Source organism: Trachemys scripta, chromosome 7 (genome assembly GCF_013100865.1).
Source record: "Trachemys scripta elegans isolate TJP31775 chromosome 7, CAS_Tse_1.0, whole genome shotgun sequence".
Taxonomy (NCBI): Eukaryota; Metazoa; Chordata; order Testudines; family Emydidae; genus Trachemys; species Trachemys scripta.
In genome coordinates this window covers 66,094,110-66,118,650 of record NC_048304.1, presented here as the reverse complement: position 1 = coordinate 66,118,650, position 24,541 = coordinate 66,094,110, and the positions used below count along the sequence as shown (strand labels likewise).

The window sequence follows — 24,541 nt, the reverse complement described above, 5'->3', positions numbered from 1 at the left end:
CTTTTTTTCTCTCCCCTCTAGCTTCCAGCTGCAAAAGGTTTTGTTGCCAATAGCTTCTATTCTGGCTTGACTCCGACTGAGTTCTTCTTCCATACGATGGCTGGTCGAGAAGGTCTAGTTGATACAGCTGTAAAAACAGCTGAAACTGGATATATGCAGGTAATGCTCGACGAGTATAAAGATGTATAACAGTTTTGCTGTTGCAAGAGGGTTATGGTTGTCAGTCATATCGTTAATGTGAGATGCAGTTAGACCTCATCGATCTAGCGCTGGATGTTGGAAAGTATAATAATTCATCTTCTAAAGTGGGCTTTCATTAAGTGACACAGGAGTGTAACTGTTCATGTATTTTCTGAGTACAATGACCAATCCTTGTTCATAAGTATCCTGATTTGCTGAGCACCTCCTGCAAAGCCCACAGGTAAGTGGGGAACATGGAGACCGGGGAGATGGGTCGGAAACGAGAGGGAGTGTGGGCTATATTGTCAGAGAGAAAGGAGGGTCAGGACAAAACTGGGAGGAAAGATCAAACCAGTATCTTAGATGCCTATATACAAATGCAAGAAGTATGGGCAATAAGCAGGAAGGACTGGAAGTGCTAATAAATAAATAAAACTATGACATTGTTGGCATCACTGAAACTTGGTGGGATAATACACATGATTGGAATGTTGGTGTGGATGGGTACAGCTTGCTCAGGAAGGATAGACAGGGGAAAAAGGGAGGAGGTGTTGCCTTATATATTAAAAATGTACACACTTGGACTGAGGTAGAGATGGACATAGGAGACGGAAGTGTTGAGAGTCTCTGGGTTAGGCTAAAAGGGGTAAAAAACAAGGGAGATGTCATGCTAGGCGTCTACTACAGGCCACCTAACCAGGTGGAAGAGGTGGATGAGGCTTTTTTCAAGCAACTAACAAAATCATCCAAAGCCCAAGATTTGGTGGTGATGGGGGACTTCAACTATCTGGATATATGTTGGGAAAATAACACAGCGGGGCACAGACTATCCAACAAATTCTTGGACTGCATTGGAGACAACTTTTTATTTCAGAAGGTTGAAAAAGCTACTGGGGGGGAAGCTGTTCTAGACTTGATTTTAACAAATAGGGAGGAACTCGCTGAGAATTTGAAAGTAGAAGGCAGCCTGGGTGAAAGTGATCATGAAATCATAGAGTTTGCAATTCCAAGGAAGGGTAGAAGGGAGAACAGCAAAATAGAGACAATGGATTTCAGGAAGGCAGATTTTGGTAAGCTCAGAGAGCTGATAGGTAAGGTCCCATGGGAATCAAGACTGAGGGGAAAAACAACTGAGGAGAGTTGGCAGTTTTTCAAAGGGACACTATTAAGAGCCCAAAAGCAAGCTATTCCGCTGGTTAGGAAAGATAGAAAATGTGGCAAAAGACCACCTTGGCTTAACCATGAGATCTTGCATGATCTAAAAAATAAAAAGGAGTCATATAAAAAAATGGAAACTGGGACAGATTACAAAGGATGAATATAGGCAAACAACACAGGAATGCAGGGGCAAGATTAGAAAGGCAAAGGCACAAAATGAGCTCAAACTAGCTACGGGAATAAAGGGAAACAAGAAGACTTTTTATCAATACATTAGAAGCAAGAGGAAGACCAAAGACAGGGTAGGCCCACTGCTTAGTGAAGAGGGAGAAACAGTAACAGGAAACTTGGAAATGGCGGAGCTGCTTAATGACTTCTTTGTTTCGGTCTTCACCGAGAAGTCTGAAGGAATGCCTAACATAGTGAATGCTAATGGGAAGGGGGTAGGTTTAGCAGATAAAATAAAAAAAGAACAAGTTAAAAATCACTTAGAAAAGTTACATGTCTGCAAGTCACCAGGGCCTGATGAAATGCATCCTAGAATACCTCCTCTATTAGCTCCTTGAGTATCTGAGCCTCTAGCTATTCTCTTTGGAAAATCATGGGAGACAGGAGAGATTCCAGAAGACTGGAAAAGGGCAAATATAGTGCCCATCTATAAAAAGGGAAATAAAAACAACCCAGGAAACTACAGACCAGTTAGTTTAACTTCTGTGCCAGGGAAGATAATGGAGCAAGTAATTAAGGAAATCATCTGCAAACACTTGGAAGGTGGTAAGGTGATAGGGAACAGCCAGCATGGATTTGTGAAGAACAAATCATGTCAAACCAATCTGATAGCTTTCTTTGATAGGATAACGAGCCTTGTGGATAAGGGTGAAGCTGTGGATGTGGTATACCTAGACTTTAGTAAGGCATTTGATACGGTCTCGCATGATATTCTTATCGATAAACTAGGCAAATACAATTTAGATGGGGCTACTATAAGGTGGGTGCATAACTGGCTGGATAACCGTACTCAGAGAGTTGTTATTAATGGTTCCCAATCCTGCTGGAAAGGCATAACGAGTGGGGTACCGCAGGGTCTGTTTTGGGACCGGCGCTGTTCAATATCTTCATCAACGACTTAGATATTGGCATAGAAAGTACGCTTATTAAGTTTGCGGATGATACGAAACTGGGAGGGATTGCAACTACTTTGGAGGACAGGGTCATAATTCAAAATGATCTGGACAAATTGGAGAAATGGGCTGAGGTAAACAGGATGAAGTTTAACAAAGACAAATGCAAAGTGTTCCACTTAGGAAGGAAAAATCAGTTTCACGCATACAGAATGGGAAGAGACTGTCTAGGAAGGAGTACGGCAGAAAGGGATCTAGGGGTTATAGTGGACCACAAGCTAAATATGAGTCAACAGTGTGATGCTGTTGCAAAAAAAGCAAACACGATTCTGGGATGTATTAACAGGTGTGTTGTGAGCAAGACACGAGAAGTCATTCTTCCGCTCTACTCTGCTCTGGTTAGGCCTCAGCTGGAGTATTGTGTCCAGTTCTGGGCACCGCATTTTAAAAAAGATGTGGAGAAATTGGAAAGGGTCCAGAGAAGAGCAACAAGAATGATAAAAGGTCTTGAGAACATGACCTATGAAGGAAGGCTGAAAGAATTGGGTTTGTTTAGTTTGGAAAAGAGAAGACTGAGAGGGGACATGATAGCAGTTTTCAGATATTTAAAAGGGTGTCATAAGGAGGAGGGAGAAAACTTGTTCACCTTAGCCTCTAAGGATAGAACCAGAAGCAATGGGTTTAAACTGCAGCAAGGGAGGTCTAGGTTGGACATTAGGAAAAAGTTCCTAACTGTCAGGGTGGTTAAACACTGGAATAAATTGCCTAGGGAGGTTGTGGAATCTCCATCTCTTGAGATATTTAAGAGTAGGTTAGATAAATGTCTGTCAGGGATGGTCTAGATGGTATTTGGTCCTGCCATGCGGGCAGGGGACTGGACTCGATGACCTCTCGAGGTCCCTTCCAGTCCTAGAATCTATGAATCTATAAGTGCCTTCAATTTCTCTTGAAGTTAATGAAGGTCTGAGGTCGTGGAGCATCTGAGTGGATCAGGCGCCTGTGATGATGCTTTGGTTACTTAGCCTTCATTCCAGTAAAAAACAAAGATGATACCGGTGAAACTTTAAACTCTCTCTTGTTTTGAACCATCAAAACAAAAGGGAAGTTGTCTCCATTACCCAAATGTAAGCATGGACTGTCCTGAGGCAAACCTGCTTGCCCTACTTGTGTGAGCAATCTCAGGCTCTTCAGTGGGACTACTCAAGTAAGGCAAGCAGAATTTGGCCCTTTCTTCAAGAATGAAAACTTATTTTAAGGTGGCGTGATCTTGTTCAAAAGTAGCTCAAGGCTGGCCTAACTTTTTGGTTCTATGTAGGTAAATAGGAATTCTCCCATTGATTTTAATCAGAGGGAAGGCCCAATGTGAGTGCTCTTGAAATTCACATACTTAAATACTTAAGATCATATCAATGCTCTTATGTAGAGGCATTATTCAATATATTTCCGTGCAATCTCTGACCCCATTCAGAGGGTTTAACATTCAGGGGTGCAATCCAGGCCAGTGAGGACTGTGTCACCACTGGCCCTCTAACCTTGGGGCCTCAATGCTTTGCTGCTGTAGCTCCCACTTAGGCCACTCACAAAAAGCATGCAGGTCACCCCTGAGTGTCTGTGTATAGCCACAGCCCAAGTCCAGAAACAATGACCCCAGCAGCCTGGCAGCAACCCTGCCACACTTTGGCTTCCAGCAGCCTTGGTTACTACTTGCGGTGTGACCCCCGCACACTTCCAGTCCCAGATTTTCCCCAAAAAAGTGTGTTCTGCACTTGTCCAGCCCTCTCCTGGACAGTCAAGCTGTATTAGGTCCATTGCCCCTCCAGGGGTTTAATATACAACAGTTTGCTACCATAAATGGAGTTACCCACACAGTTCAGTTTCAAGACAACACTTGATTGTAAAACTACAAAGAGAGATTTTTAAGTCAGTACAAATATAAGGCATTAAAGTTAGAAATGGTTACAAGAGAAATAAAGATAAAACGCTTTCTAAACTTAACAAATTAGACTTGGTTCAAGATGAAAGTCTTACCAGAGTTTCCAGTAATATTGCTGCCGAAGTTTCAGGCCAGGATCTGCTCTCTTAAGTCTATTGGCTGTTTCTTTTATAGTCTTAGATGAGTGAGAGGGAAATGGATAGGGAGAGACAACGTGTGATGTTTTTATCCATTACTTTTATAGTTTAGTCACCCTTTGAAATGTATTTTCCTGAGGGTTACCCCTTGTTCAGGGGTTCTCAAACAGTGGGTCGGGACCCCATTTTAATGGAGTCGCCAAGGCTGTAGTTAGACTTGCTGGGGCTGAAGCCTGACCCCCCGCTGCCTGGGGCTGAAGCCAAAGCCCTGGCAAGGGTGGCTAAAGTTACATGCCCCCTGCCCAGGGTGGGAGCCCTTGGGCTTCAGCTTTGGCCTCCGCCCTGGGCAGCAGGACTGGGGTGGGCTCAGGCTTGGGTCCCCCCTCCTGGGGTCATGTAGTAATTTTTGTTGTTAGAAGGGGGGGGGCACGGGGCAATGAAGTTTGAGAACCGTTGCCCTAGATAAAATTCCTTCCAGCTATGAGGATGGAGACATGGAGTCTCGTGAAAGAGTTTTCATGCTGCTGTTTATTTAAAATGCAGATTTGCCTTGTCTCCCTCTTGCTTTTTCAAGGACCTTGTAACTATTTCTATGTAAATTGAAGCAAACACACATTCCTTTAAGACCTGTTTGTCCAGTCCTGCCTAATCGCAGCTATGTGGGTTGAACATGTACCACAAACACCTTGAAGCCTAACTCATAAATTAGAAAACTATATTTTTTAAAAAGGTCAACTTCAGAGGCTGATGTTCAGTGGTGATATTTTTAACTGTCTCTGCTCTTTCCTTCTCCCTACAAGACCATATATGTGGTAATGTGTCTCCTATGTTCTTGCATTTTTTTAAAAAAATACCAGGAAGCAAAGCTGGTTAGAGAAACCACATGATTGAAAAGGCATTTCCTTGAAAACATGTTTGTATTTTTAAATTCCAGATAAATTGGGCTGTATCAGGTTCTTATGGTGGTAAATTTTGAGTGTGTGTGTGTGCACCAAAATTAAATGATAGGAAGAGCAGGAAGGAAAGTTTGCAGACCTTCATTACACTTTGAATTTTTTATTGCTATTGAGTGTTTGTTTTTTGGGGGTTTTTTTTGCTCTCATGGGAATATAAAATGAATTAAAATTTTATTTTCTCAGTCCACATTCCATAGGTTTTTGTAACTCCAATGCATGGGTATTCCTAAAAAACAGCTGTCTTTACCTCCCCTCCTTTTTTTTCCAGAGACGGCTGGTGAAATCTCTTGAAGATCTTTGCTCTCAATATGATCTCACTGTCAGAAGTTCTACTGGTGACATTATACAGTTCATTTATGGGGGAGATGGCTTAGATCCTGCCGCTATGGAAGGGAAAGACGAACCTTTGGAATTCAAGCGAGTCCTGGACAACATCAGAGTAAGATTTTTCTGAAATCATTTGTTTGAAATACATTTAGGCTCTCTAGTTGTCAGAGGCATGAAATGCTATTTGGGACATAAAAAAGAAAAGTGTCATGATACAACATGGAGCATCATTCTAATGTAAGGATTTCTTTTAAACTCAATTTCTTGCAGATCTATGTCAAGTAAAGAATTCTATAGCTTTCTTTGAAATTGAGTGACTAGATTATCACTTGGGGTTTTTTAAGATGTTAATGCAGGGGTCGGCAACCTTTCAGAAGTGGTGTGCCAAGTCTTCATTTATGCACTCTAATTTAAGGTTTTGCGTGCCAGTAATACATTTTAACCTTTTTAGAAGGTCTATTTCTATAAGTCTATAATATATAACTAAACTATTGTTGTATGTAAAGTAAATAAGGGTTTTAAAATGTTTAAGAAGCTTCATTTAAAATTCAATTAAAATGCAGAGCCCCAGACCGGTGGCCAGGTCCCGGGCAGTGTGAGTGCCACTGAAAATCCACTCGCGTGCCGCAGGTGGCCTACTCCTGTGTTAGTGCCTGACCCAAAGCCCATTGAAGTCAGTGGTTGGACTACTGTTGACTTAATTGGGTAATTGACTGGCTCCTTATTGCACACAGTAATGCTTTGAAAATTATTCTGTGTTGGGTTGTTGGATTTCTCAGCTCACAGGAAGAGAGCCTTGTTTGCTGTCTCTAAGCCTAGCATGGTATTGTGAAACACTTGAATGCTAAACATGCTGAACATCTCTTTTCAGAATGTTCATATTTTATCTTGCCTAAGACGAAAGGTTTTCTGTGGAAGTGGCAATTTGGACTTAAGTGACTGGCTGTGATAATTTGATTTGTGTAATCAGAAACATATGGATTGATTTTCCAAATACATATATTTGGGACACTATTCAATGAAGTGTTAAGGGACTCTATTGTCCATGCGGAACACAGAACTAATCTCTAAAATGTTTAATGTAATGGCCCTGTGGTCTCTCTATATGTAGAAGCATAACTCTTTTTATTTTGTTGCTTAAGGCAGTATATCCATGTCAAAATGAACCAGCTCTTAGTAAAAATGAATTGGTGTTAACTGCTGAGTCCATCATGAAGAAAGTTGAATTCCTTTGCTGCCGGGACAGTTTCCTACAGGTAACTTTTTAATCTTAATAATCATGAAATAAAAAGAAATATCACTTCCCTCATAAATCAAGGATATTAAACAATTGAGAGCTTTTATTTAAAGACTGATGCAGAGCTTTTCAAAAGCTGTCTACAAATCTTGTCACCTTCTGCTCTGGATCACAGTGATCCATCATAAATAGCAAAGAGCCACTAGAGCCAGTCACTGAAATTCATAGTCTCATCGCCAATATCCCAGAGGCCATTTCAAGCTGCATCAGTCCAGGTTAATTCTTCATTAGGGCTCATCTATATTGCCCCGCAATATCCACTACTAGCAGCAACACCTACTGTACTAATCTGTCTTTAAGATATTTCTGATTACTGCATTCACGATGGGGTAAGAGTAGCACTTCAGTATGGATAATTAATTTATTTCTTTGTCGTCTTGGGTAAATCTGTGTTTGCTACAATAACTTTATAAAGGAAGGAAAGTCTAGTTGTTTGTTTGAGCAGGGGCCAACCATTGACCTGCTGAAACACCTTAATCAAAACTCTTGATTGCTCTATACCTCATTTTTACCATCTGCAAAATAGTTCTAGTAATTAGCTATCTCAGAGGAGCATTAAGGAATAATGTGATATTTGATGTATAACTGTGAAAGTACTAATAGCAAGAGCTCTTCCCTTTTATCCATCTTTTGTGTAACTATCTTTTGTCATTTTCCCTGTTCCCTTTAGTAAACACTCATTTTCTTACGGTTCCCAATCCAACAAAGCACTTCAAGTACATGCTTTGCTGTATTGGGGCCTGTTTCCTGAGGCTTATCCACACTCCTAAAAAAATGGTGTGACTGCTTGCAATAGGATTTCACAAAATGCAGTGTTCACGTTTTACAAAAGTACTAGGTAACTATTTAGAGAGATGAGTAGATATCCTAATCTGAGTTTTATCCTTCGGTGACAAATGCTAATGTCTGCACTGCCCCGCAGTTTGGACTATTTGGGTGTTTAGAGCAGAGCACACTGAAGTACTGTGTTGTCACTCCCCCCATGTGGATTCTGCAGGCGTGAACTAAAAGGTTCTTAGTTCACATTAATGTAATCCTGAAGAGGGACCTTTTTAGTTTGCACCTGCGACATTCACAAAGGGGAGTGACAGCCCAGCACTTCAATGCGTGCTGCTGTTCACACCCCCATAGACCGAACTGCGGGGCAATATAGATGAGCCCTAATGAAGAATTAACCTGGACTGATGCAGCTTGAAATGGCCTCTGGGATATCGGCGATGAGACTATGAATTTCAGTGACTGGCTCTAGTGGCTCTTTGCTATTTATGATGGATCACTGTGATCCAGAGCAGAAGGTGACAAGATTTGTAGACAGCTCTTTATATGTATGACTTGCTATCCAAATGCCAGTGCTGAGTAAGTAGACTAATGTGGATACAAATAGAAGTGGATACAAATCTCAACTTCATGGGCTGATAAACAATTTCTTCACAGCTCCCAGAAATAAATTCTGATCTGATAGCATTATAAGGTTCAAAGTTAATTCTCTTAATTTTAGAACTGCGCTAAATTGTAATGCTCCTTTCAGAAGTCAAACTAAGATGCACAGATATAGCTACATCATTTAGCATTAACTTTTTTGAAAGATTTATTTCTGACCAGTAAATTGCAGACATTACTTTTTCTTCTCTCCTTTTACCTTTTTCTTTTTCCCCCCCCATTCATTCTTGAAGGCATTAACTGAGACAGGTTATGAAAAGTATAATGAGGTAATTGTAGCATGCGTGTGCACTGTATGAGCATTAATGTTAGTGCTATTTAACTTAAGATATTTGTGCAAGATCTTACAGTAACACATGGTGGTATTATACGTTACTATCTGGCAAATTATAATTAAGATTTCTCCTGCATTAATCCACTACATCTTTTTTAATTTTTGGATGAAAACAAAGCTCAGATGTGATGAAAAGGTCCCTGCTAGCTAAATTCCAAGAATTAGTCACTTAAGGTTTTACTTCAGCACACCACTTTTTTCTCTCCACTCTCATATCCGTCATCTTAATCACTAAGGTTATTTACTCAGTCTAATAGCCTGAAACTCCATCTTGTTTCAGAAGTACTAGTTTATGGCAATTGGAGGTAACTTAGCATCATTTCCCATTAACACTTGGAAAGGACTTCGGTGGTGGTTTTCCCTGCTTCTCATGCATGTGGAAGACCCTTGAAAATAGTAAATCTCTCTCCAGTGCTTCACTTTGCATTCTGTACCATCATTACTTTATGATGGCTAAAACTAGCATTTAATTGAGAATCATAGAAATGTAGGGCTGGAAGGGACCTCAAGAGGTTATCAAGTCCAGCTTCCTGCACTGAGGCTGGACCAAGTAAACCTAGACCATTCCTGACAGATTTATCCAACATGTTAAAAATATCCAATGATGGGGATTTTACAATCTCCCTTAGAAGCCTATTCCAGTGCATGATTACCCTTATAGTTAGATATTAGGAAAATCTTTCTAATTGTTCCTGCTGCGGATTATGCCCATTACTACACCTCTACCCCGATATAACGCTGTCCTCGGGAGCCAAAAAATCTTACCATGTTATAGGTGAAACCGCGTTATATCAAACTTGCTTTGATCCGCCAGAGTGCGCAGCCTCCCCCCCCACCACCACCCCCACCACCCCAGAGCACAGCTTTACTGCGTTATATCCAAATTCATGTTATATCGGGTCACGTTATATCAGGGTAGAGATGTACTTCTCCTACCTTCAGTGGACAGTTCATCACCGTCCTCTTTATAATGGTCCTTAACGTTTTTGAAGACTGTTATCAGGTTTTCTCTCTTTTTCCCGCCCGCCCCCCATCTTCTTTTCTCAAAACTACATATGCCTAGTTCTTTTCACCTTTCCTCATAGGTCAGGTTTTCTAAGCCTTTTATCATTTTTGTTGCTGTCCTTTGGACTCTCTCCAGTTTGTCCACATCTGTCCTAAAGTGTGGCACCTAAAACTGGACATAGTATCCAACTGAAGCTTCCCCAGTGGTGAATAGAGTAGAACAGTTACCTCCCATGTCTGACATACGATGCTCCTGTTAATATACGCCCCAGAGTGATATTGGCATTTTTCACAGCTGCATCACATGGTTGGTTCATATTCAATTTGTGATCCACTGTAGCAGCCAGATCCTTTACAGTAGTGTTATCTCCAAATCAGTCATTCCCCATTTGATTTTTTTTCCCCTTCCTAAATGAAGTACTTTGCACTTCTCATATTGAATTTCATCTTGTTGAGTTCAGACCAGTTCTCCAGTTTGATCACCTAGGATTTGCAGCTCAGAATCCTGTATACGGAAGCATTCCAATTGCTTGTTTTGAAAGTTGTTTAGGTATTCAGGAACAGTTAAAGCAAACACATTGTCTGTTAGTAAATGAGTTTGCTTGTCTGGGTCCTATCCTATCTCTGTCAAAGATTCTCACTGTTGCTAACTCTTGCTATTTCATTGCAAGTCTTAGAATGTTTGATTTATTTCCAAAAAGCCCAGCTCTGGGAGGCATGTTATTAGGTAAAAATCTAGGCTCTCATTTTTTTAAAAAGTAAATTTCTAGCCCTCATGGTTAGACTAGCAATTGAAATGTGGTTCAAAAAGTTCACAAAGTTGTATGGCTTTTAACCATCTCATGATTTTTGGTATCTTAGAGTTGGAAGTACTGCTTCCTGTGTAATCTTACCAAATCATTTAACCTCCCTTTCCATTTGCTCATCTGTAGTAGGGAGATGATGCTTACTTACCATGTGGTTATTTAATACTTAGCTGTTAAGGAGTAATAAAAGCTTGAGGTTTGAGATGGTCTGGTGGAAGGATCTGTAAAAGAGAAAAGTATACTTTTCAGTGAACATGATTAAAGGAAGAAAAGTATATCGCAAGGTGAAAATAGGCAGAAATAACTTATTACATTTGTAATCTTCTAAATGGGGATAAAGTGAAGCACCAATTCCTGTGGCATACTTTTATTATCTAACCCTTCCATTTTGACCTGGTCTGCAAATTCTGATTTACAGTAGTGGACTGTTAAACTAAAAATGCCTTGAATGTTGAGCAAAACATCCACATCTTGGAGTTAACCTGCAGAGTCTGCTGTGACAGATTATACTCTGTTGATGGTGTATTATTAATGGTGGGTGCTGTGGATAGGAAATGGCTAGAAAGGTTATTCCTGATATTTATTTAGTGGATGGAGTAACTTTAAATGCCCAATTACTGAGGATATTGGATGGTTCTGCAGATTGTTTGGTCACCTCAGAGTTGGTGGGATTAGTGCAGTACCTAGTGCAGGGGTCAGCAACCTTTCAGAAGTGGTGTGCCGAGTCTTAATTTATTCACTCTAATTTAAGTTTTCACATGCCAGAAATACATTTTAACCTTTTTAGAAGGTCTCTTTCTATAAGTCTATAGTGTATATAACTAAACTATTGTATGTAAAGTAAATAAGGTTTTTAAAATGTTTAAGAAGCTTCATTTAAAATTCAATTAAAATGCAGAGCCCCCCGGACCACTGGCCAGGACCCAGGCAGTATGAGTACCACTGAAAATCAGCTCGCGTGCTGCCTTTTGGCACACATGCCATAGGTTGCCTACCCCTGACCTAGTGGATAAGTGTCCACATCACACAGTCAGTCACCAGAACAATTGGCTGCCTCCGCAGAGAGGCAACGGATTTGAATGGACTCTGAAAACTGAATTGTCCTCAGCTGTAGAAATAGTTCTTCCAAGTCACTGTTGAAGTACATTGACACGGTAGCAGAGTTTACAAAAGGTTGCCTTGTTATTGCTTATACTGATCCTGTTTGTATGTAAATAGAGAACTTAACTCTGCAGGAATCATTAACTTTTAAAATATTGCTGGGCGAGCCTGTCACTAATATTGGCATTGCATAACTAAAACGCAACAGTTGGGGAGCAGGAGAAAAAGGGGTAAGTGGGAAGCACAGAGATCCTCCAAAGTGGAAAATCTTTGTCAGTTTCTAGGAGAATGCTGAGGAGGGATACTTTATATGTATTGGTATAAATTCCTGAGGTACCGCTGTTGATTTTTTTTCGTTACGTCAAGGGTGAATTTGGTTTGTGGTACCCACATACTGTGTGCCTTGGTTTTGCTGTCTTCCTTCTCGTAGTGTGCATTTCTGATTTAGTATTGTAAAAAGGTTCTTTCAGATATGTAACCAATAGCATTTACCATAGTAGGGCTGGAGTACGAGACTCATCTATTTCATAATTCTTACTTTTTTATTTTTTTAATTTCAGGAGATTAAAAAATTCATCAAAAGCGTTTCTGAAAAGATCAAGAAAACCAGGGACAAGTATGGTATTAACGACAATGGCACAACAGAGGTAACTGCCTTCAGAGAGGTAACAACAAATGTACGTACAGTAAAGCTCCATAACCCACTGGATTTCTAACATTTCTGTCTCTTTGTCTCTTCAGCCACGTGTCTTGTACCAATTGGATCGAATTACCCCAACGCAGCTAGAGAAGTTTCTAGAGACCTGTAGGGACAAATACATGAGGTACAAGTTTCAGTACTTGTTTTCTTCTAATTGGCTTATATCAATTCAATGTTCACCACTACTTATACAAGTTAGGGGTAGGGCTTGTAACTGATTGACTTAAATCTGAGAATGTAATTGTTGCTACAATAGAGCCTTCTGTCTCTTCTGTTGGTGTAATTTATGTCGCTCAGAGGTGTGGGTTTTTTCCAGACCCCTGAGCAACATAAGTTATACTGACAAGAGGTAGTATAGACATGGCCTTAGTGTTAGGATAGTGTTAAAGTTATGTCAATTTGAAGGCCATTACAACCTTGACTGTTAATCTTGATCTATAAACAGACTGTAGACAATCATCTTTAGTTTTGCACAACATTGGTCCTGAATCTGACACTCATTTCTGGGAGACAGCTTCTGTACTATAAGAAAACACTGATAGTCTGCTCTTCTCTCTGTTCATCGTGAGTTAATTCGTATGTATAGAGAAGGTTCATAATGACTTGGGATTCGTTCATTGGGATATAAATGAGGGTGACAGCTATCCTCTGGTCTCCTACATGCACTCAATGCATTGGTTATTTGCTAAACCTATTTCTGCTGTGGCTTAATGCGTCTAGAACAGTGGTTTTCAACCTTTTTTCATTTCCTGACCCCTAAAAAATTTCAAATGGAGGTGCAGACCCCTTTGGAAATCTTAGATATAGTCTGCAGACCCCCAGGTTGAAAACCACTGTTCTAGAAGCACTAGGTTTATGTAGAAGATAATTTACAGCAGACTTGTTAATTAACTGGCATGTTGGTTTTCTTTGCTCTGATTACTTAGCTTATGGTCACGTGGGTAATGTTCTGATGCATTGATGCTATAATAAAGCAATAACATGATCTGATTTTATTCTCAGAGGCTTTCCCTCTCAGAAATTGGATTTCAATACATTATAGCGGCTTTTTTTTTTTTTTTTTTTTTTTTTTTTTTCAAGAGGAAAAAGTTCTGTATCCTGGGTCACCTTAGATAAGTCTAATCTTCTAACTTTGTCAACCCATCAAGAACAATTCCATAATGGAGAATTTCCATTTGGAATATGGGAATTGCCAGTGTGTTGGTCCATCTGATGATTCTGGATCTAGCAATGGCCAGTACCTAATACTTCAGAAGAAGATGAACTTCTTTTAGTTGACCTGACCAGTTTTGGAATGTTTTTTTATAACTGGGGCAGCGGAATTTCTCTATGCCCCTGGCAGTCGTTCACATTGCATGAAATTGGTGTTTGTCTCTTTTCCTGCCAGCTCTGGCGAAGAAAATACAGTTTAAAAACTCTTATTAGCACTCCTGGAATAATGCTTAACTTTGCTCAGCCTAGATTTAGTGTTTTAATTAGCAATTTGTTTTATCCTGTGTTTTTGATTTGAGGTTTGTTTGGTTTTTTTAACCCCTGACTTTCTTCTCAGGGCACAGATGGAGCCTGGCTCTGCAGTAGGAGCTCTGTGTGCTCAGAGTATTGGTGAGCCTGGCACACAGATGACTCTGAAAACTTTCCACTTTGCTGGTGTTGCCTCGATGAACATCACTCTGGGTGTTCCTAGAATCAAAGAAATTATTAATGCCTCCAAAGCAATCAGGTACTGAAACCTTTTTTATTCCTCTGCTTTAGTGAAAAGTGATTAACCTGCAGCCCAAAGTAGGATCTGTCTTGCAGGAATATGTGAGGCTTACCCTGTCAAATATCTAAACAAGATGAACCAGGTTACTCATCAAATTTGTATCTTAATTGGCAGAAAATCTCATATTTCAGTCCATCCAAATAATTACTTTTCTAGTGGCCCAAACACAAAGTTAGGTGTTCATTGCCTTTGAAACATTCACTTACAGACTACAGACTGTCAAGAGATTTAGTCTACATCAGATGGGTCTAGCTCAAGCAGTAGTTAAAACACTTGTATATTTCTGATGTGCGCCTGGAGCCATAGTTAAGCACTGCTACAGTAGACTAAGCCATAAAAACATACTCTAACCTCTTAGAGTATGTATACGTTGGAGTTTGAATTCCAATAACTGTCTTATTCCTTCAAGCTTGAGATATTTAAAGAATAATTTTCTTAGACGTGTCAATTTTGGGTACTATTATTTTCTAGCAAGCAGCAGTCTCTTTTACAGCCTGTCCTATTTGTCCCTATAGTGGATGGTAGTCAAGACAGACCACAGAAGCTAGGATACAATAGAAAGCTGCTGTTCTATAATCTAGCTAGTAAATTTTATTGCTGTGTCTTATTCTGTGTAGCACACCTATTATCACAGCACACTTGGACAAGGATGATGATTCTGATTTTGCCCGTCTGGTTAAGGGAAGAATTGAGAAAACTCTATTAGGAGAGGTAGGAAAATCTTCATTGTTGGTACTACATTAAATTTAAAAACTCTAGTCTGTATTGTTGCAGACTTTTTGTAGTGGACAGTAACCATTCTTGGAGAGATTCTAACTATTCCATCTGGATCTGTACCTTACAGATTTCAGAGTACATCGAAGAAGTGTTTCTTCCTGATGATTGCTTTATACTGGTCAAGCTCTCTCTGGAGCGGATTAGACTGCTGAGACTAGAGGTGAGTTTTCCAGATCTTGTTCACTGTACTACTTGGAAAACCAGAACAAGCGGTGGTCCCTTCCTCCACACCATCTCTGATGCCCTTTTCAGAGATGTCAATAAACAAGCTAGTTAAAGAGCAGATGGAAAGTGCCATCCACAAGATGTCCATATAAGGTTTACAACTCTGTTTAGTACTCAAAGTTGGCATTTCAGAGCATTGCCTAGAGCTGGGAATAGCACAGGCAGGCAGTGTTCAGGTTTCCTGACCTATTTAACTTCAGGATTTATTCAAAGAACAACTAAGTTGCACAGAATTATGGTCATCTTGTAAGTAGACCATTGCTAAAATTTATTTTTCTCTTGAGCCTTTCGCTAGGAACAGATCTTCTGAGGTGAATGGCTGTTGTGCTATGTGGCAAATTGAGTTCTGTGAGACAAGGTGGGGTGAGGTAGTTGTCATGCTGTCTGGAGTAGCTCACGTTTGTGAGCGTCGAAAACAGGGCAGACAACACGGTCTGGCGGTGTGCTCTATAATTAGATTTTACAAGCTGGACTTAGTTTGTTACATGACGGGCTACAGGTGCTGTCTTTTGTGTAAGATCTGTGCTCTCTTGAGATTGGAAGCAACCTGAACAGTGTGAGATTTTTGGTGTACATGACCATTTATCACTATCTAAAGGTTTGTTAACTAGGAAAAAAAATAAAAGTTGTTTACAAGTTAAAGCAAGCAAACATACACAAATGAGTTCCTAAACGTGGTTCGTAAAGATGACAGAGATGTGGTAATCTGTCAATTCAAAATGTCTTTCAGGCTGGACCCAGGGGTTACCCCTGGGGATCTCTGCCTCTGTTTAATGTCTCTGCCCCTGTGAGTTAAAACAGCAAAGAGATGACAAATTTTCATGTGACCCTGTTTTATCTCTTAAATTTGGCCTTCCAGTTCATGAGACAAACCCCCTTGTACCTAGCATTTCCAAGGTCTTGATAGGGCCATTCACGAATCCTTTGTACTATGATGATTCTTAATGGCCCGTTTAATCTTGATAGGCCTCCTTACTGGGTGTGGGAGATGATTTCCGTGCCTGGGTTCAAAAGTTCAGAGCAAACATTTTCAAAGTTATAAAGCAATGCTTTCATATTTCCTTATAGCATGGGGTACAGGCATTGCAAGTGAGATTAATGTATTCAGCAACTTGCAAGCATTTCATCTAATCTAAACACTAAATATATTCTGGTAAAACTAATACCTATTTTGAACAAAACTAACATATAGGTGAGCTGGTTTTGTTTCCAACTATGAGTTTGTCAGTTCTTAGCTAATGCCAGCTCTGGCACTTGGTTTACTGGCATTACAGTAATATCTCTTTATTATTCACCCACCTTGTGTGTCTAATATCCTGGGACTGACACAACTGCAATAACACGGCAAATAGTTTAGTTCTGTGTCATATTCAATAAAAGTTCACCCTTATAGAACACTCCAGTGAGACTGAAGTGGCATCTGGGCCTGTGTGGACCATCTGCAGAGAGGCACATTTCACTCCGAGAGCTATTTTGTGATAATCTGCAAGCATTCCATTTGTTAGCCCCATCCAGCTGTGATAGTATCCTGGTTAATTAGTGGAGCAGAAATCTGATTTCTTCATGGCTGAAAGATTTAAAATGGTTAAAGGACATATTTTAATATTCAAGGAATCATTTTGTCACAGGTGAATGCAGAGACTGTGCGATATTCTATCTGCACATCTAAGCTAAGAGTGAAGCCTGGGGATGTTGCCGTTCATGGAGAGGCAGTTGTCTGTGTGACCCCTCGTGAGAATAGTAAGAGTTCAATGTATTATGTCTTGCAATCCCTGAAAGAAGAGCTACCAAAGGTAAGTAGAATCTCTTCCTTTTGCAATTGGTAACTGCTTCAATTTGTATGTGGGAAATACTTGTTTCTAGATTGTATTGAGTGTCAATATGGTCTAGTTGTCTGAGTCCAGAACTCCTCGGTTCTAATGCCAGCAATGCTGCTGGCTCTTGTTTCAGCCTTAACATTTCCTGTGTCTCTCCCCCTACGTAAAATGGAGATTGTAATATTTTTCTTACAACATTCTTACGAAGTATGTTTCTTCATAAGACATTTTGAAGATGGAAAGTGCTATTTGAGTACCAAATTTTCTACCACTTAAAAATACGGCAGGTTTTGAAAGGAGCCCATAATAAAATCTGTCAAGTGCATTGCTAAGCTTGTGTGAGGATCATGTCTAGTTTAGATTTAAACATAGTTGCAAACAAAAACCTGTAACTGACAGGGTGCATGCTGAGTGTCGTATAGAGAAAGAGGCAGAGATCTGTAGTACATCTGATTTTCTGGACCCCCTAGATGTGGGGACAGAGAAGACGAGTTATACAACAGTAATGTGGTGAATGCCCCTCTTACATGTCTCTCTAGAGCATTCAACACATAATAGAAATCAGACACTAATACTTATTTTAATGTTCAGACCACTGTATAAAAGTGGAGTTTTTAAGATAGCTTTGAGGACTGATTTAAAGCCTTAAATGTAAGTGTTCTCACGTTGTCTATTTAAAGCTGCATGGACAGGACAAGTTCAGTTTATACAACTTCTTATTTTGAAAAGATTGTAGTGCAAGGTATCCCAGAGGTGTCTCGAGCGGTCATTCACATTGATGAGCAGAGTGGCAAGGAGAAATACAAACTTCTGGTGGAAGGTGATAACCTACGAGCTGTCATGGCCACCCATGGAGTCAAAGGAACTAAGACCACTTCTAACAACACTTATGAGGTAATGCTCAAGTGTGTCTTAGCACTACTTCTGGCTGCATCTTGATTCCTACTTATGCTCATTTACAGATAGTTAATGCAATTTACCACTGATCACTTCTACTTTCACAAGTAACCTGTCAGTGTGTGTATTATCATAAAAGGCTAATTCAGCTGCCAACTTCAATTACTTTTAATGAGCAAATGTTTTTATTAATTCAGGTTGTGTTTTTTTAAAAAAAGGGTGGTGGGGTTGGTAGAACGTGCATCCCAGGAAAATCACTTCAGATTTTTCTAGTTAGATCACTAAGAAAATCTTCAGTCCCATGTGCAAGCAAAGAAATGTTTCAGCGCTCCAAGCACTTCACTTCTTCATTTATTCAACATGATCTCTCTCCTAGGTAGAGAAAACACTAGGGATTGAAGCTGCTCGAACAACCATTATCAATGAGATTCAGTACACTATGGTAAACCATGGTATGAGCATTGACAGGAGGCATGTTATGCTGTTATCAGATCTGATGACATACAAGGTTTGTGCTGCGTTCTTTTTGGTCTCTTTATCCAAACTATCTTTATAGAGGCAATAGAAGAGCTTTCAGCTGAGGAGTATTAATAGGCTATATACTGAAGTAACTGCTAATCATACTAATTAATCCCTGTGACTGAGTTGATATGTCAAACTTGAATGGTGACTTAATCCATAATTTGAGAACAGCAGTCTGTTTGAAGAGCTTCATTTAGAGGTTATGGGTGTCTTTATTTCACCCTGAGGTCAACTCATTGGCATGTTACAATAAAGAGCATAGGGTTGGTGTGGGCACCCAAGCATGTACACCGCTGTGCATATCTGTTCAAATATTTGAAAGCACAACAGCTGCTCTTCATAGCAGAGGGCAGGGCAGAGTCCCTGCAAATGGAAGCAGATTACATAATGGAGTATGGACTAGGGTTACAGCACTGGCCATTTTGATGCAATGTCAGTACTCCTCAGGGAAGGAAAATAGCTATCCACATCCATGATAATGTATGTTGACTATAACCTAGCTGTATTTGTGTTAATGTACATAATGGAGCAAATCCTTTCGTATGTGTCAAGCTAGAGTACAGGAGTTTAACGCAGGGGAACTTTGCCCTCTGGGAAAGCGGCTAAGGAATTGTAGCTTTTCCTTGTTTCCCGAAGCTGCAGGGCAGTTACTGTTGCACCTTTGGGACTGCAACAGCTTCTGTACTAGTTGTGGCACCTTTCCAAAATTTTGTCTGCAGCAAGCCCACAGCCCCCCTTTCCATTTCATTGAGGAAGGGGCACAGAGTAAAGTGTTGGTAAGCTTGTCAGGTTTCCAGAATCCACTTCTTTCCCTTACCCTTCTGTCCCATGTATCAGAACTGTACTAGCTCCATTATGAGCAAGGTGCTCTGTAGCAACGTGAGTTAGAAACAGGATTAGATCTAATATGTTTAAATTCAAGTGGATTTTCTAAGGTGACTAAAATGGAGGATTTGCATTATCCAGTCATTTTACACTTGGAGTCAGATTTATTGGCCAACAATAACTGACAGTCTCCACTAAGTTCTTTATAGCAGCCTCCACAAAAATGGGGTTTGTTTTGTTTTGAAGTGGTTGATTAATAGTTGAACATTTTTCTGTCATCTATATGCCTTTTTTGATTCGCACCTTTTCCAATTTCCTTGGCATCATAAAGTTTCAAGCAATTTATAGCTGATCCTACAGCCTATGAATAAAAGTTTTTTTGGTTTTATTTAAACTTTCATTACTACCAAAGCCTTAACCTTCAAAAGACTTAAGCATGAAGCGGCAGAACAGAGGCTACACTTCAGACTGTAGACTTTTGTTCAGTACTGTTAAAATAAACTATATATTTTGTCATATCCACTTATTTTGGTCAATAAATTTAACCAAACCCTTGGAACTATGACTGTCTTTTTGTTTCTGCATTGATCTAGGGTGAAGTCCTGGGCATTACTAGGTTTGGGCTGGCAAAAATGAAGGAAAGTGTGTTAATGCTGGCTTCTTTTGAAAAGACTGCAGACCATCTGTTTGATGCTGCCTACTTTGGGCAGAAGGATTCTGTGTGTGGTAGGTATTGTAGGTTAGACTGTAGCATGCAGTATTCACTCATCTGCAAAATACTCTTAAAGCGTGCACGTTTGTGTGTTTGTGTATGTTCCCCACCTGCCAAAGCTTTCTGTGTGCCTCCCAAAACACTAAAATGAATCTAGGTCATATGCTAAAAGCTTCAGCAGTGGGGCTGGATAAAACATCTTGACCCCAGAAGTCTGACAGACACTACCCTAGGGCCACATCCTGTTCCCATCCAAAGAGGTTAGTCAGTTAGAGCCCTGCCTGTGCTGCTGAGGATTAAATTTGTCCCTTGGGATTTTTTTCCCCTTAACTAAATGAAATAGCAGGAAATTAGTTTCTCTCCTTAATTACCTAGCAAGATCAGTGTTCTTGTGTTCACTCTACAAGTTTTGTTGACCATTACTAAGACCTAAAGCGGATTAAGGAAAATAGTTCCCTGTTTTGTTTTTTAGGCTCCCTTTTTGTTTGTACTTTAAAGTGCTGTACATATCTGTGGTACTTTGAATAATGAATTATTATGATGGGTTTCATCAATTGCAACAAGAAAACCCAGATGGCCAAGGGGCTTGAACTCTTAGGCACTCAAAGGCCATGGGGATAAACAAGGTATAAAATCTTAGCGAGATCTCTTGTTCAAACAGATAAAAGCTTTTTAGTTCACCGTCAAAATGTACATGCATATTTCTAGGCTTATAAGTTACTGAACTAATATCAGTTGCAGCTTTCTCTTATTCCACTGAACGGATGAAAGGCACAAATAACTAAAACTAAAATGTAAAAAAGCTGATGTAGTTTTCTAGTACCATGATAGTTAAATATTTGAGTTTTGTCATTTGATTGTAAATCCCTTAATTTTAAGTTCTCATGCATACTCTGTACCTGATTAGAAATCTGTTTTTTTTCCCCATTCTCTTTCCCCATCCAATTTTAGTTCAGTTTAGACAGTTATCTACTCAATTAAGCTAAGGAGTTGAGGAGGCAGGCAGATTTCATTACAACTCTAGTTACCTTGACTACATGTTCGTTCAGAGCCTAGCATAGTGGAGCCGTTATCCCTCATTAGGGCTTCTGGGTGCTACTGAAATATAAAAATACTAATATAACAGAGGCTTCGTTTGGGATGTGTTGAAAATATAGAGCTGAATCCACTGACTTCTTTGTGGATAGAAACGCTTGTGAATAGGTGGAGATAGTTTTGAAAGCTTGGCATGGCTAGTCCATATTTTAAGAGCTGTCTCTTTTTCTAGCCATCTGTGCCTACCGTGTGATTGACTTCTATTAATGTTTATTTTCTTTGCTGTGATTGTGGTTAAAGTGAGGGTACTATGGTGAACTTACTCCATCCTGAACGGTATGGAAAAGAAAATGTTTGCTCAAAGTCCCCTCTGACTGAGTTTCCCTTTTCCTCAATCAAGATTTTACTAAGGACCTTTTCATGCTGCCCTCTTCCTGTAACAGTTTAGTTCAAATAAGGAAATGGGATGGACAAAATTTTCTTATTTCCAAATGTAAAGAGGTAGTATTGGCAGTTTTTCTTACAAGCAAGCCGTGTACAATCACATGTTCATATGAGTAGGAAATATAGGTACATCGTCATTTTGGTTTGAAGGGCACACGTTATTGCTGTTCATTATTACTTGAATTATTGTAGTGTGTTGGGTCCCCAGTCATAAGCCAGGATCCCGTAGTGCTAAGCTGTAGAAACGCAGAACAAAAATACAGTCCCTGCTCCAAAGAGCCAACAATCCAATTAGAGACAAAACACTGCTTTTTATTTTCATGTGTAGTAGTTGAAATCTTTGAATATATAGTAATTGAAGAGCAGTGTTCTAGGAGTACATATCTAAAACACAGTAATACAGCACATTGCTGAAAAGTTAGGAAATAACCTTGTGCATGTACACATGTATTGCATGCATTCATGACTTCACTTCCAAACCATATATTAACTGACACATCAAAGGCACTAGGGCTCACTTGAAGGCTAAATCCATGGCAAGATTGATAACTTTCAACACATGCACTTCTGAGTCATCAAAATGCAAAAAAAAAATTAATCAGAACAGCTGAAGTGGTGAGAAACTCCAGACTTCATTTCACTTGAAAATCTGTCAGCCTAAGAGAACTTTACCAGACTGCACAAAAGCCTTGCCGCTGTGACAAACAGTAGACAGGTCAACATGCAGGATAAATTTCAAGCAGTTGGGTTCATACTTAACAATAGGCAGTGCCTTGTTCACAGTAAATTCCAGTGTCAAACAAAGCTATAAATCCATTTTTATAACTGACGCTCCTTCACTGCTGTTGGTTGGCAAACAAGAAAAAACATTTATTGGTTGTGATGAACAACTTGCTTAACTGTGTCTGGTGGAGAGAGCTTTTGACATGTTTGGCTTTATATGTAAGGTTCTAACAAGGTTTTGCTGTGCAAGTAATTTTAGAAACTTTTAGTCACTTAACTCTGTGGGTTTTTTCTCTCCTAGGTGTTTCTGAGTGTATCATCATGGGAATTCCAATGAACATTGGAACAGGACTCTTCAAACTGCTGCACAAAGCAGACAAGGAGTCAACCCCTCCTAGGAGGCCCCTTATTTTTGATAACGAATTTCATATTCCACTTATCAAATAGGAGCTACACAACACCAGTTTGCAAGAACATGGTATAAAGCTTAAACTAAAGTGTTTTTACTACACTCATCTCAAAATAAGTTTGAGCTGTGACTTGGTAAATTAAATATTGTCAAAGAAGTTGGGCAGTTGCTCACTAGTTGCTGATACAGACTTTTAAAGGAGAATACTGGTCTATACAGAGAAGTAGAAATTGGTTTAAAATTAATGTCCATTGACTATGCTTAGTTGCTAATGTGCAAGAATTTTCCATGCTACAGATATGCATGCAACACACTGGCTGGAAGACAACTGGAGGAATTGTTACATTACTTAAAATAAATACTCCCAAAGCGTGGTGGTTGCGGTGTAACAGGAATTGACTTTCTTTTTCCTATGTCATCACAAATAAAAACATCCATTTTCTGACAGACTCAACTTCTTGGTGTTGGGAGTTGAGGTGTTTCGAATACAAAGCACAGGTGCAATGACCTTGGTGCCTTTAGAAGTGGACATTTTTGGACTGCTGTCACTAGAGGATCACTAGTAGAACTGGTTAAATGACTACAAAAGGCGCATATAAGGCGGTTACAGCTAAGAATTATATGCCAAAGCATTAGGATACCAGAGGAAGGCAAGCTTTCAATCTAATAATTTCTTTACAAAAGAAATATAATTGCTATTAGGTTTTACAAGATGTATTGGTCCATGCAACATGAAAAAGCAGTGTAAGCAATTTGTCTACAAGAAAAGAGCTTTTTGCTCAAGGAGACAGTGTCATTTGTGCTGAACCTACTAATTGAGATTGGCAAAATGCTGAAGTAAGACATTATTAAATAGTGGCAGAAATATACTGCCTTTTTGCCTGAAAATCATCTCTGCAGTCTATCTTTCCCTTATGGTTTATCGCTGCATTACTGAGCTTGATGTAACATTGTTTCAGGTGTTCTCATGACAAGGCTAAAGAAAATTAAAGTAGCACATGATAGTTTGTCAGTAGATGTTGATTGTAGTGCGGGATAGTAGAAGGTACTACTTTTATCAAGGTTTTTTTCCTCCAAAGAGCCGGTGATTATTGCTGTATATCCATGGTCTGTTGGTCTGTAGACATGAAGACTTCCTGTAAGCAAAATCCTGGTAGCAACACTGACTAGTCAGGAAAATAAATCTATACTGAATAACTGTTCTCTGGATTTATACTATCTAAGCTTGGGAAAATGGGGGCACCTGAACATGAGGGAGGGATGTACAAGACACATGCACTGTATGTGAGGTTGTAGTACAAGATCTAGGTGAGATTAAAAGTTACACAGTCTACATCTGAGAAATCTGATGCTTTGTAGTATGTGAATAGCCATTAGGATTCTTAGTGTGGCAGGTTATTGTACCTGCTATGTTCTCGCAGTGCTGTCTAGGGTTTTAGTTTGCTTTTATCAGTACAACTGAGCTATTTTCTCTGCTCAGATTTGACAAAGATTTATTCAACACGCTGATCTGTGAATATAGGCAGGGTATATGTGGAAATGGCCTTTCAATGGGAGCTGCAGAAGTCACATCTGCAGTTCCTAAAGATGAGGAATGAACACTAGAAGGTTGCATTGAATGCCCAATTCACACCAGCTTGTTCCTCACCCAAATGCAGAGGTATGTATTAGTAAAAGTATAAGAGAACCAGACTTTGGGAGGCATATACCAGAAGACCAACTCACTTCTATTTTGTTTGTGTAATGTGAGTGACTGAATATTGCCATTGTTAATAGAAAACAATGCTGTCTAATTTCTGCACGAAACTCTGCCTTTTTTATTATCATTTCCATAAACTCTCCTTATACTAAATTATTTGATGCTGTATTTTCCTCCCCAAAGATTCTGTTCCAGTGAG

The 24,541-nt window shown here is 39.6% G+C and overlaps 1 protein-coding gene across 2 annotated transcripts in view; it reads left to right on the top strand.

Annotated features, from left to right (window-relative positions):
• The window catches only part of POLR3A (RNA polymerase III subunit A), a 51,793-nt gene extending 28,526 nt beyond the window's left edge, over positions 1 to 23,267 (top strand). Inside the window, exons 19-32 of one of the 2 annotated variants that reach the window (XM_034776334.1) lie at positions 22 to 159; positions 5,754 to 5,924; positions 6,955 to 7,068; positions 8,783 to 8,818; positions 12,356 to 12,442; positions 12,537 to 12,619; positions 14,045 to 14,215; positions 14,875 to 14,968; positions 15,102 to 15,194; positions 16,888 to 17,052; positions 17,806 to 17,970; positions 18,350 to 18,481; positions 19,914 to 20,046; positions 22,536 to 23,267. In XM_034776334.1, the coding sequence (XP_034632225.1) occupies positions 22 to 159; positions 5,754 to 5,924; positions 6,955 to 7,068; positions 8,783 to 8,818; positions 12,356 to 12,442; positions 12,537 to 12,619; positions 14,045 to 14,215; positions 14,875 to 14,968; positions 15,102 to 15,194; positions 16,888 to 17,052; positions 17,806 to 17,970; positions 18,350 to 18,481; positions 19,914 to 20,046; positions 22,536 to 22,681 (1,728 nt within the window). In that variant the 3' untranslated portion in view covers positions 22,682 to 23,267. The remainder of the gene's footprint in view (positions 1 to 21; positions 160 to 5,753; positions 5,925 to 6,954; positions 7,069 to 8,782; positions 8,819 to 12,355; positions 12,443 to 12,536; positions 12,620 to 14,044; positions 14,216 to 14,874; positions 14,969 to 15,101; positions 15,195 to 16,887; positions 17,053 to 17,805; positions 17,971 to 18,349; positions 18,482 to 19,913; positions 20,047 to 22,535) is intronic. The other variant, XM_034776336.1, reaches the window with a different exon arrangement.
• The last annotated feature ends 1,274 nt before the right edge of the window (positions 23,268 to 24,541 follow it).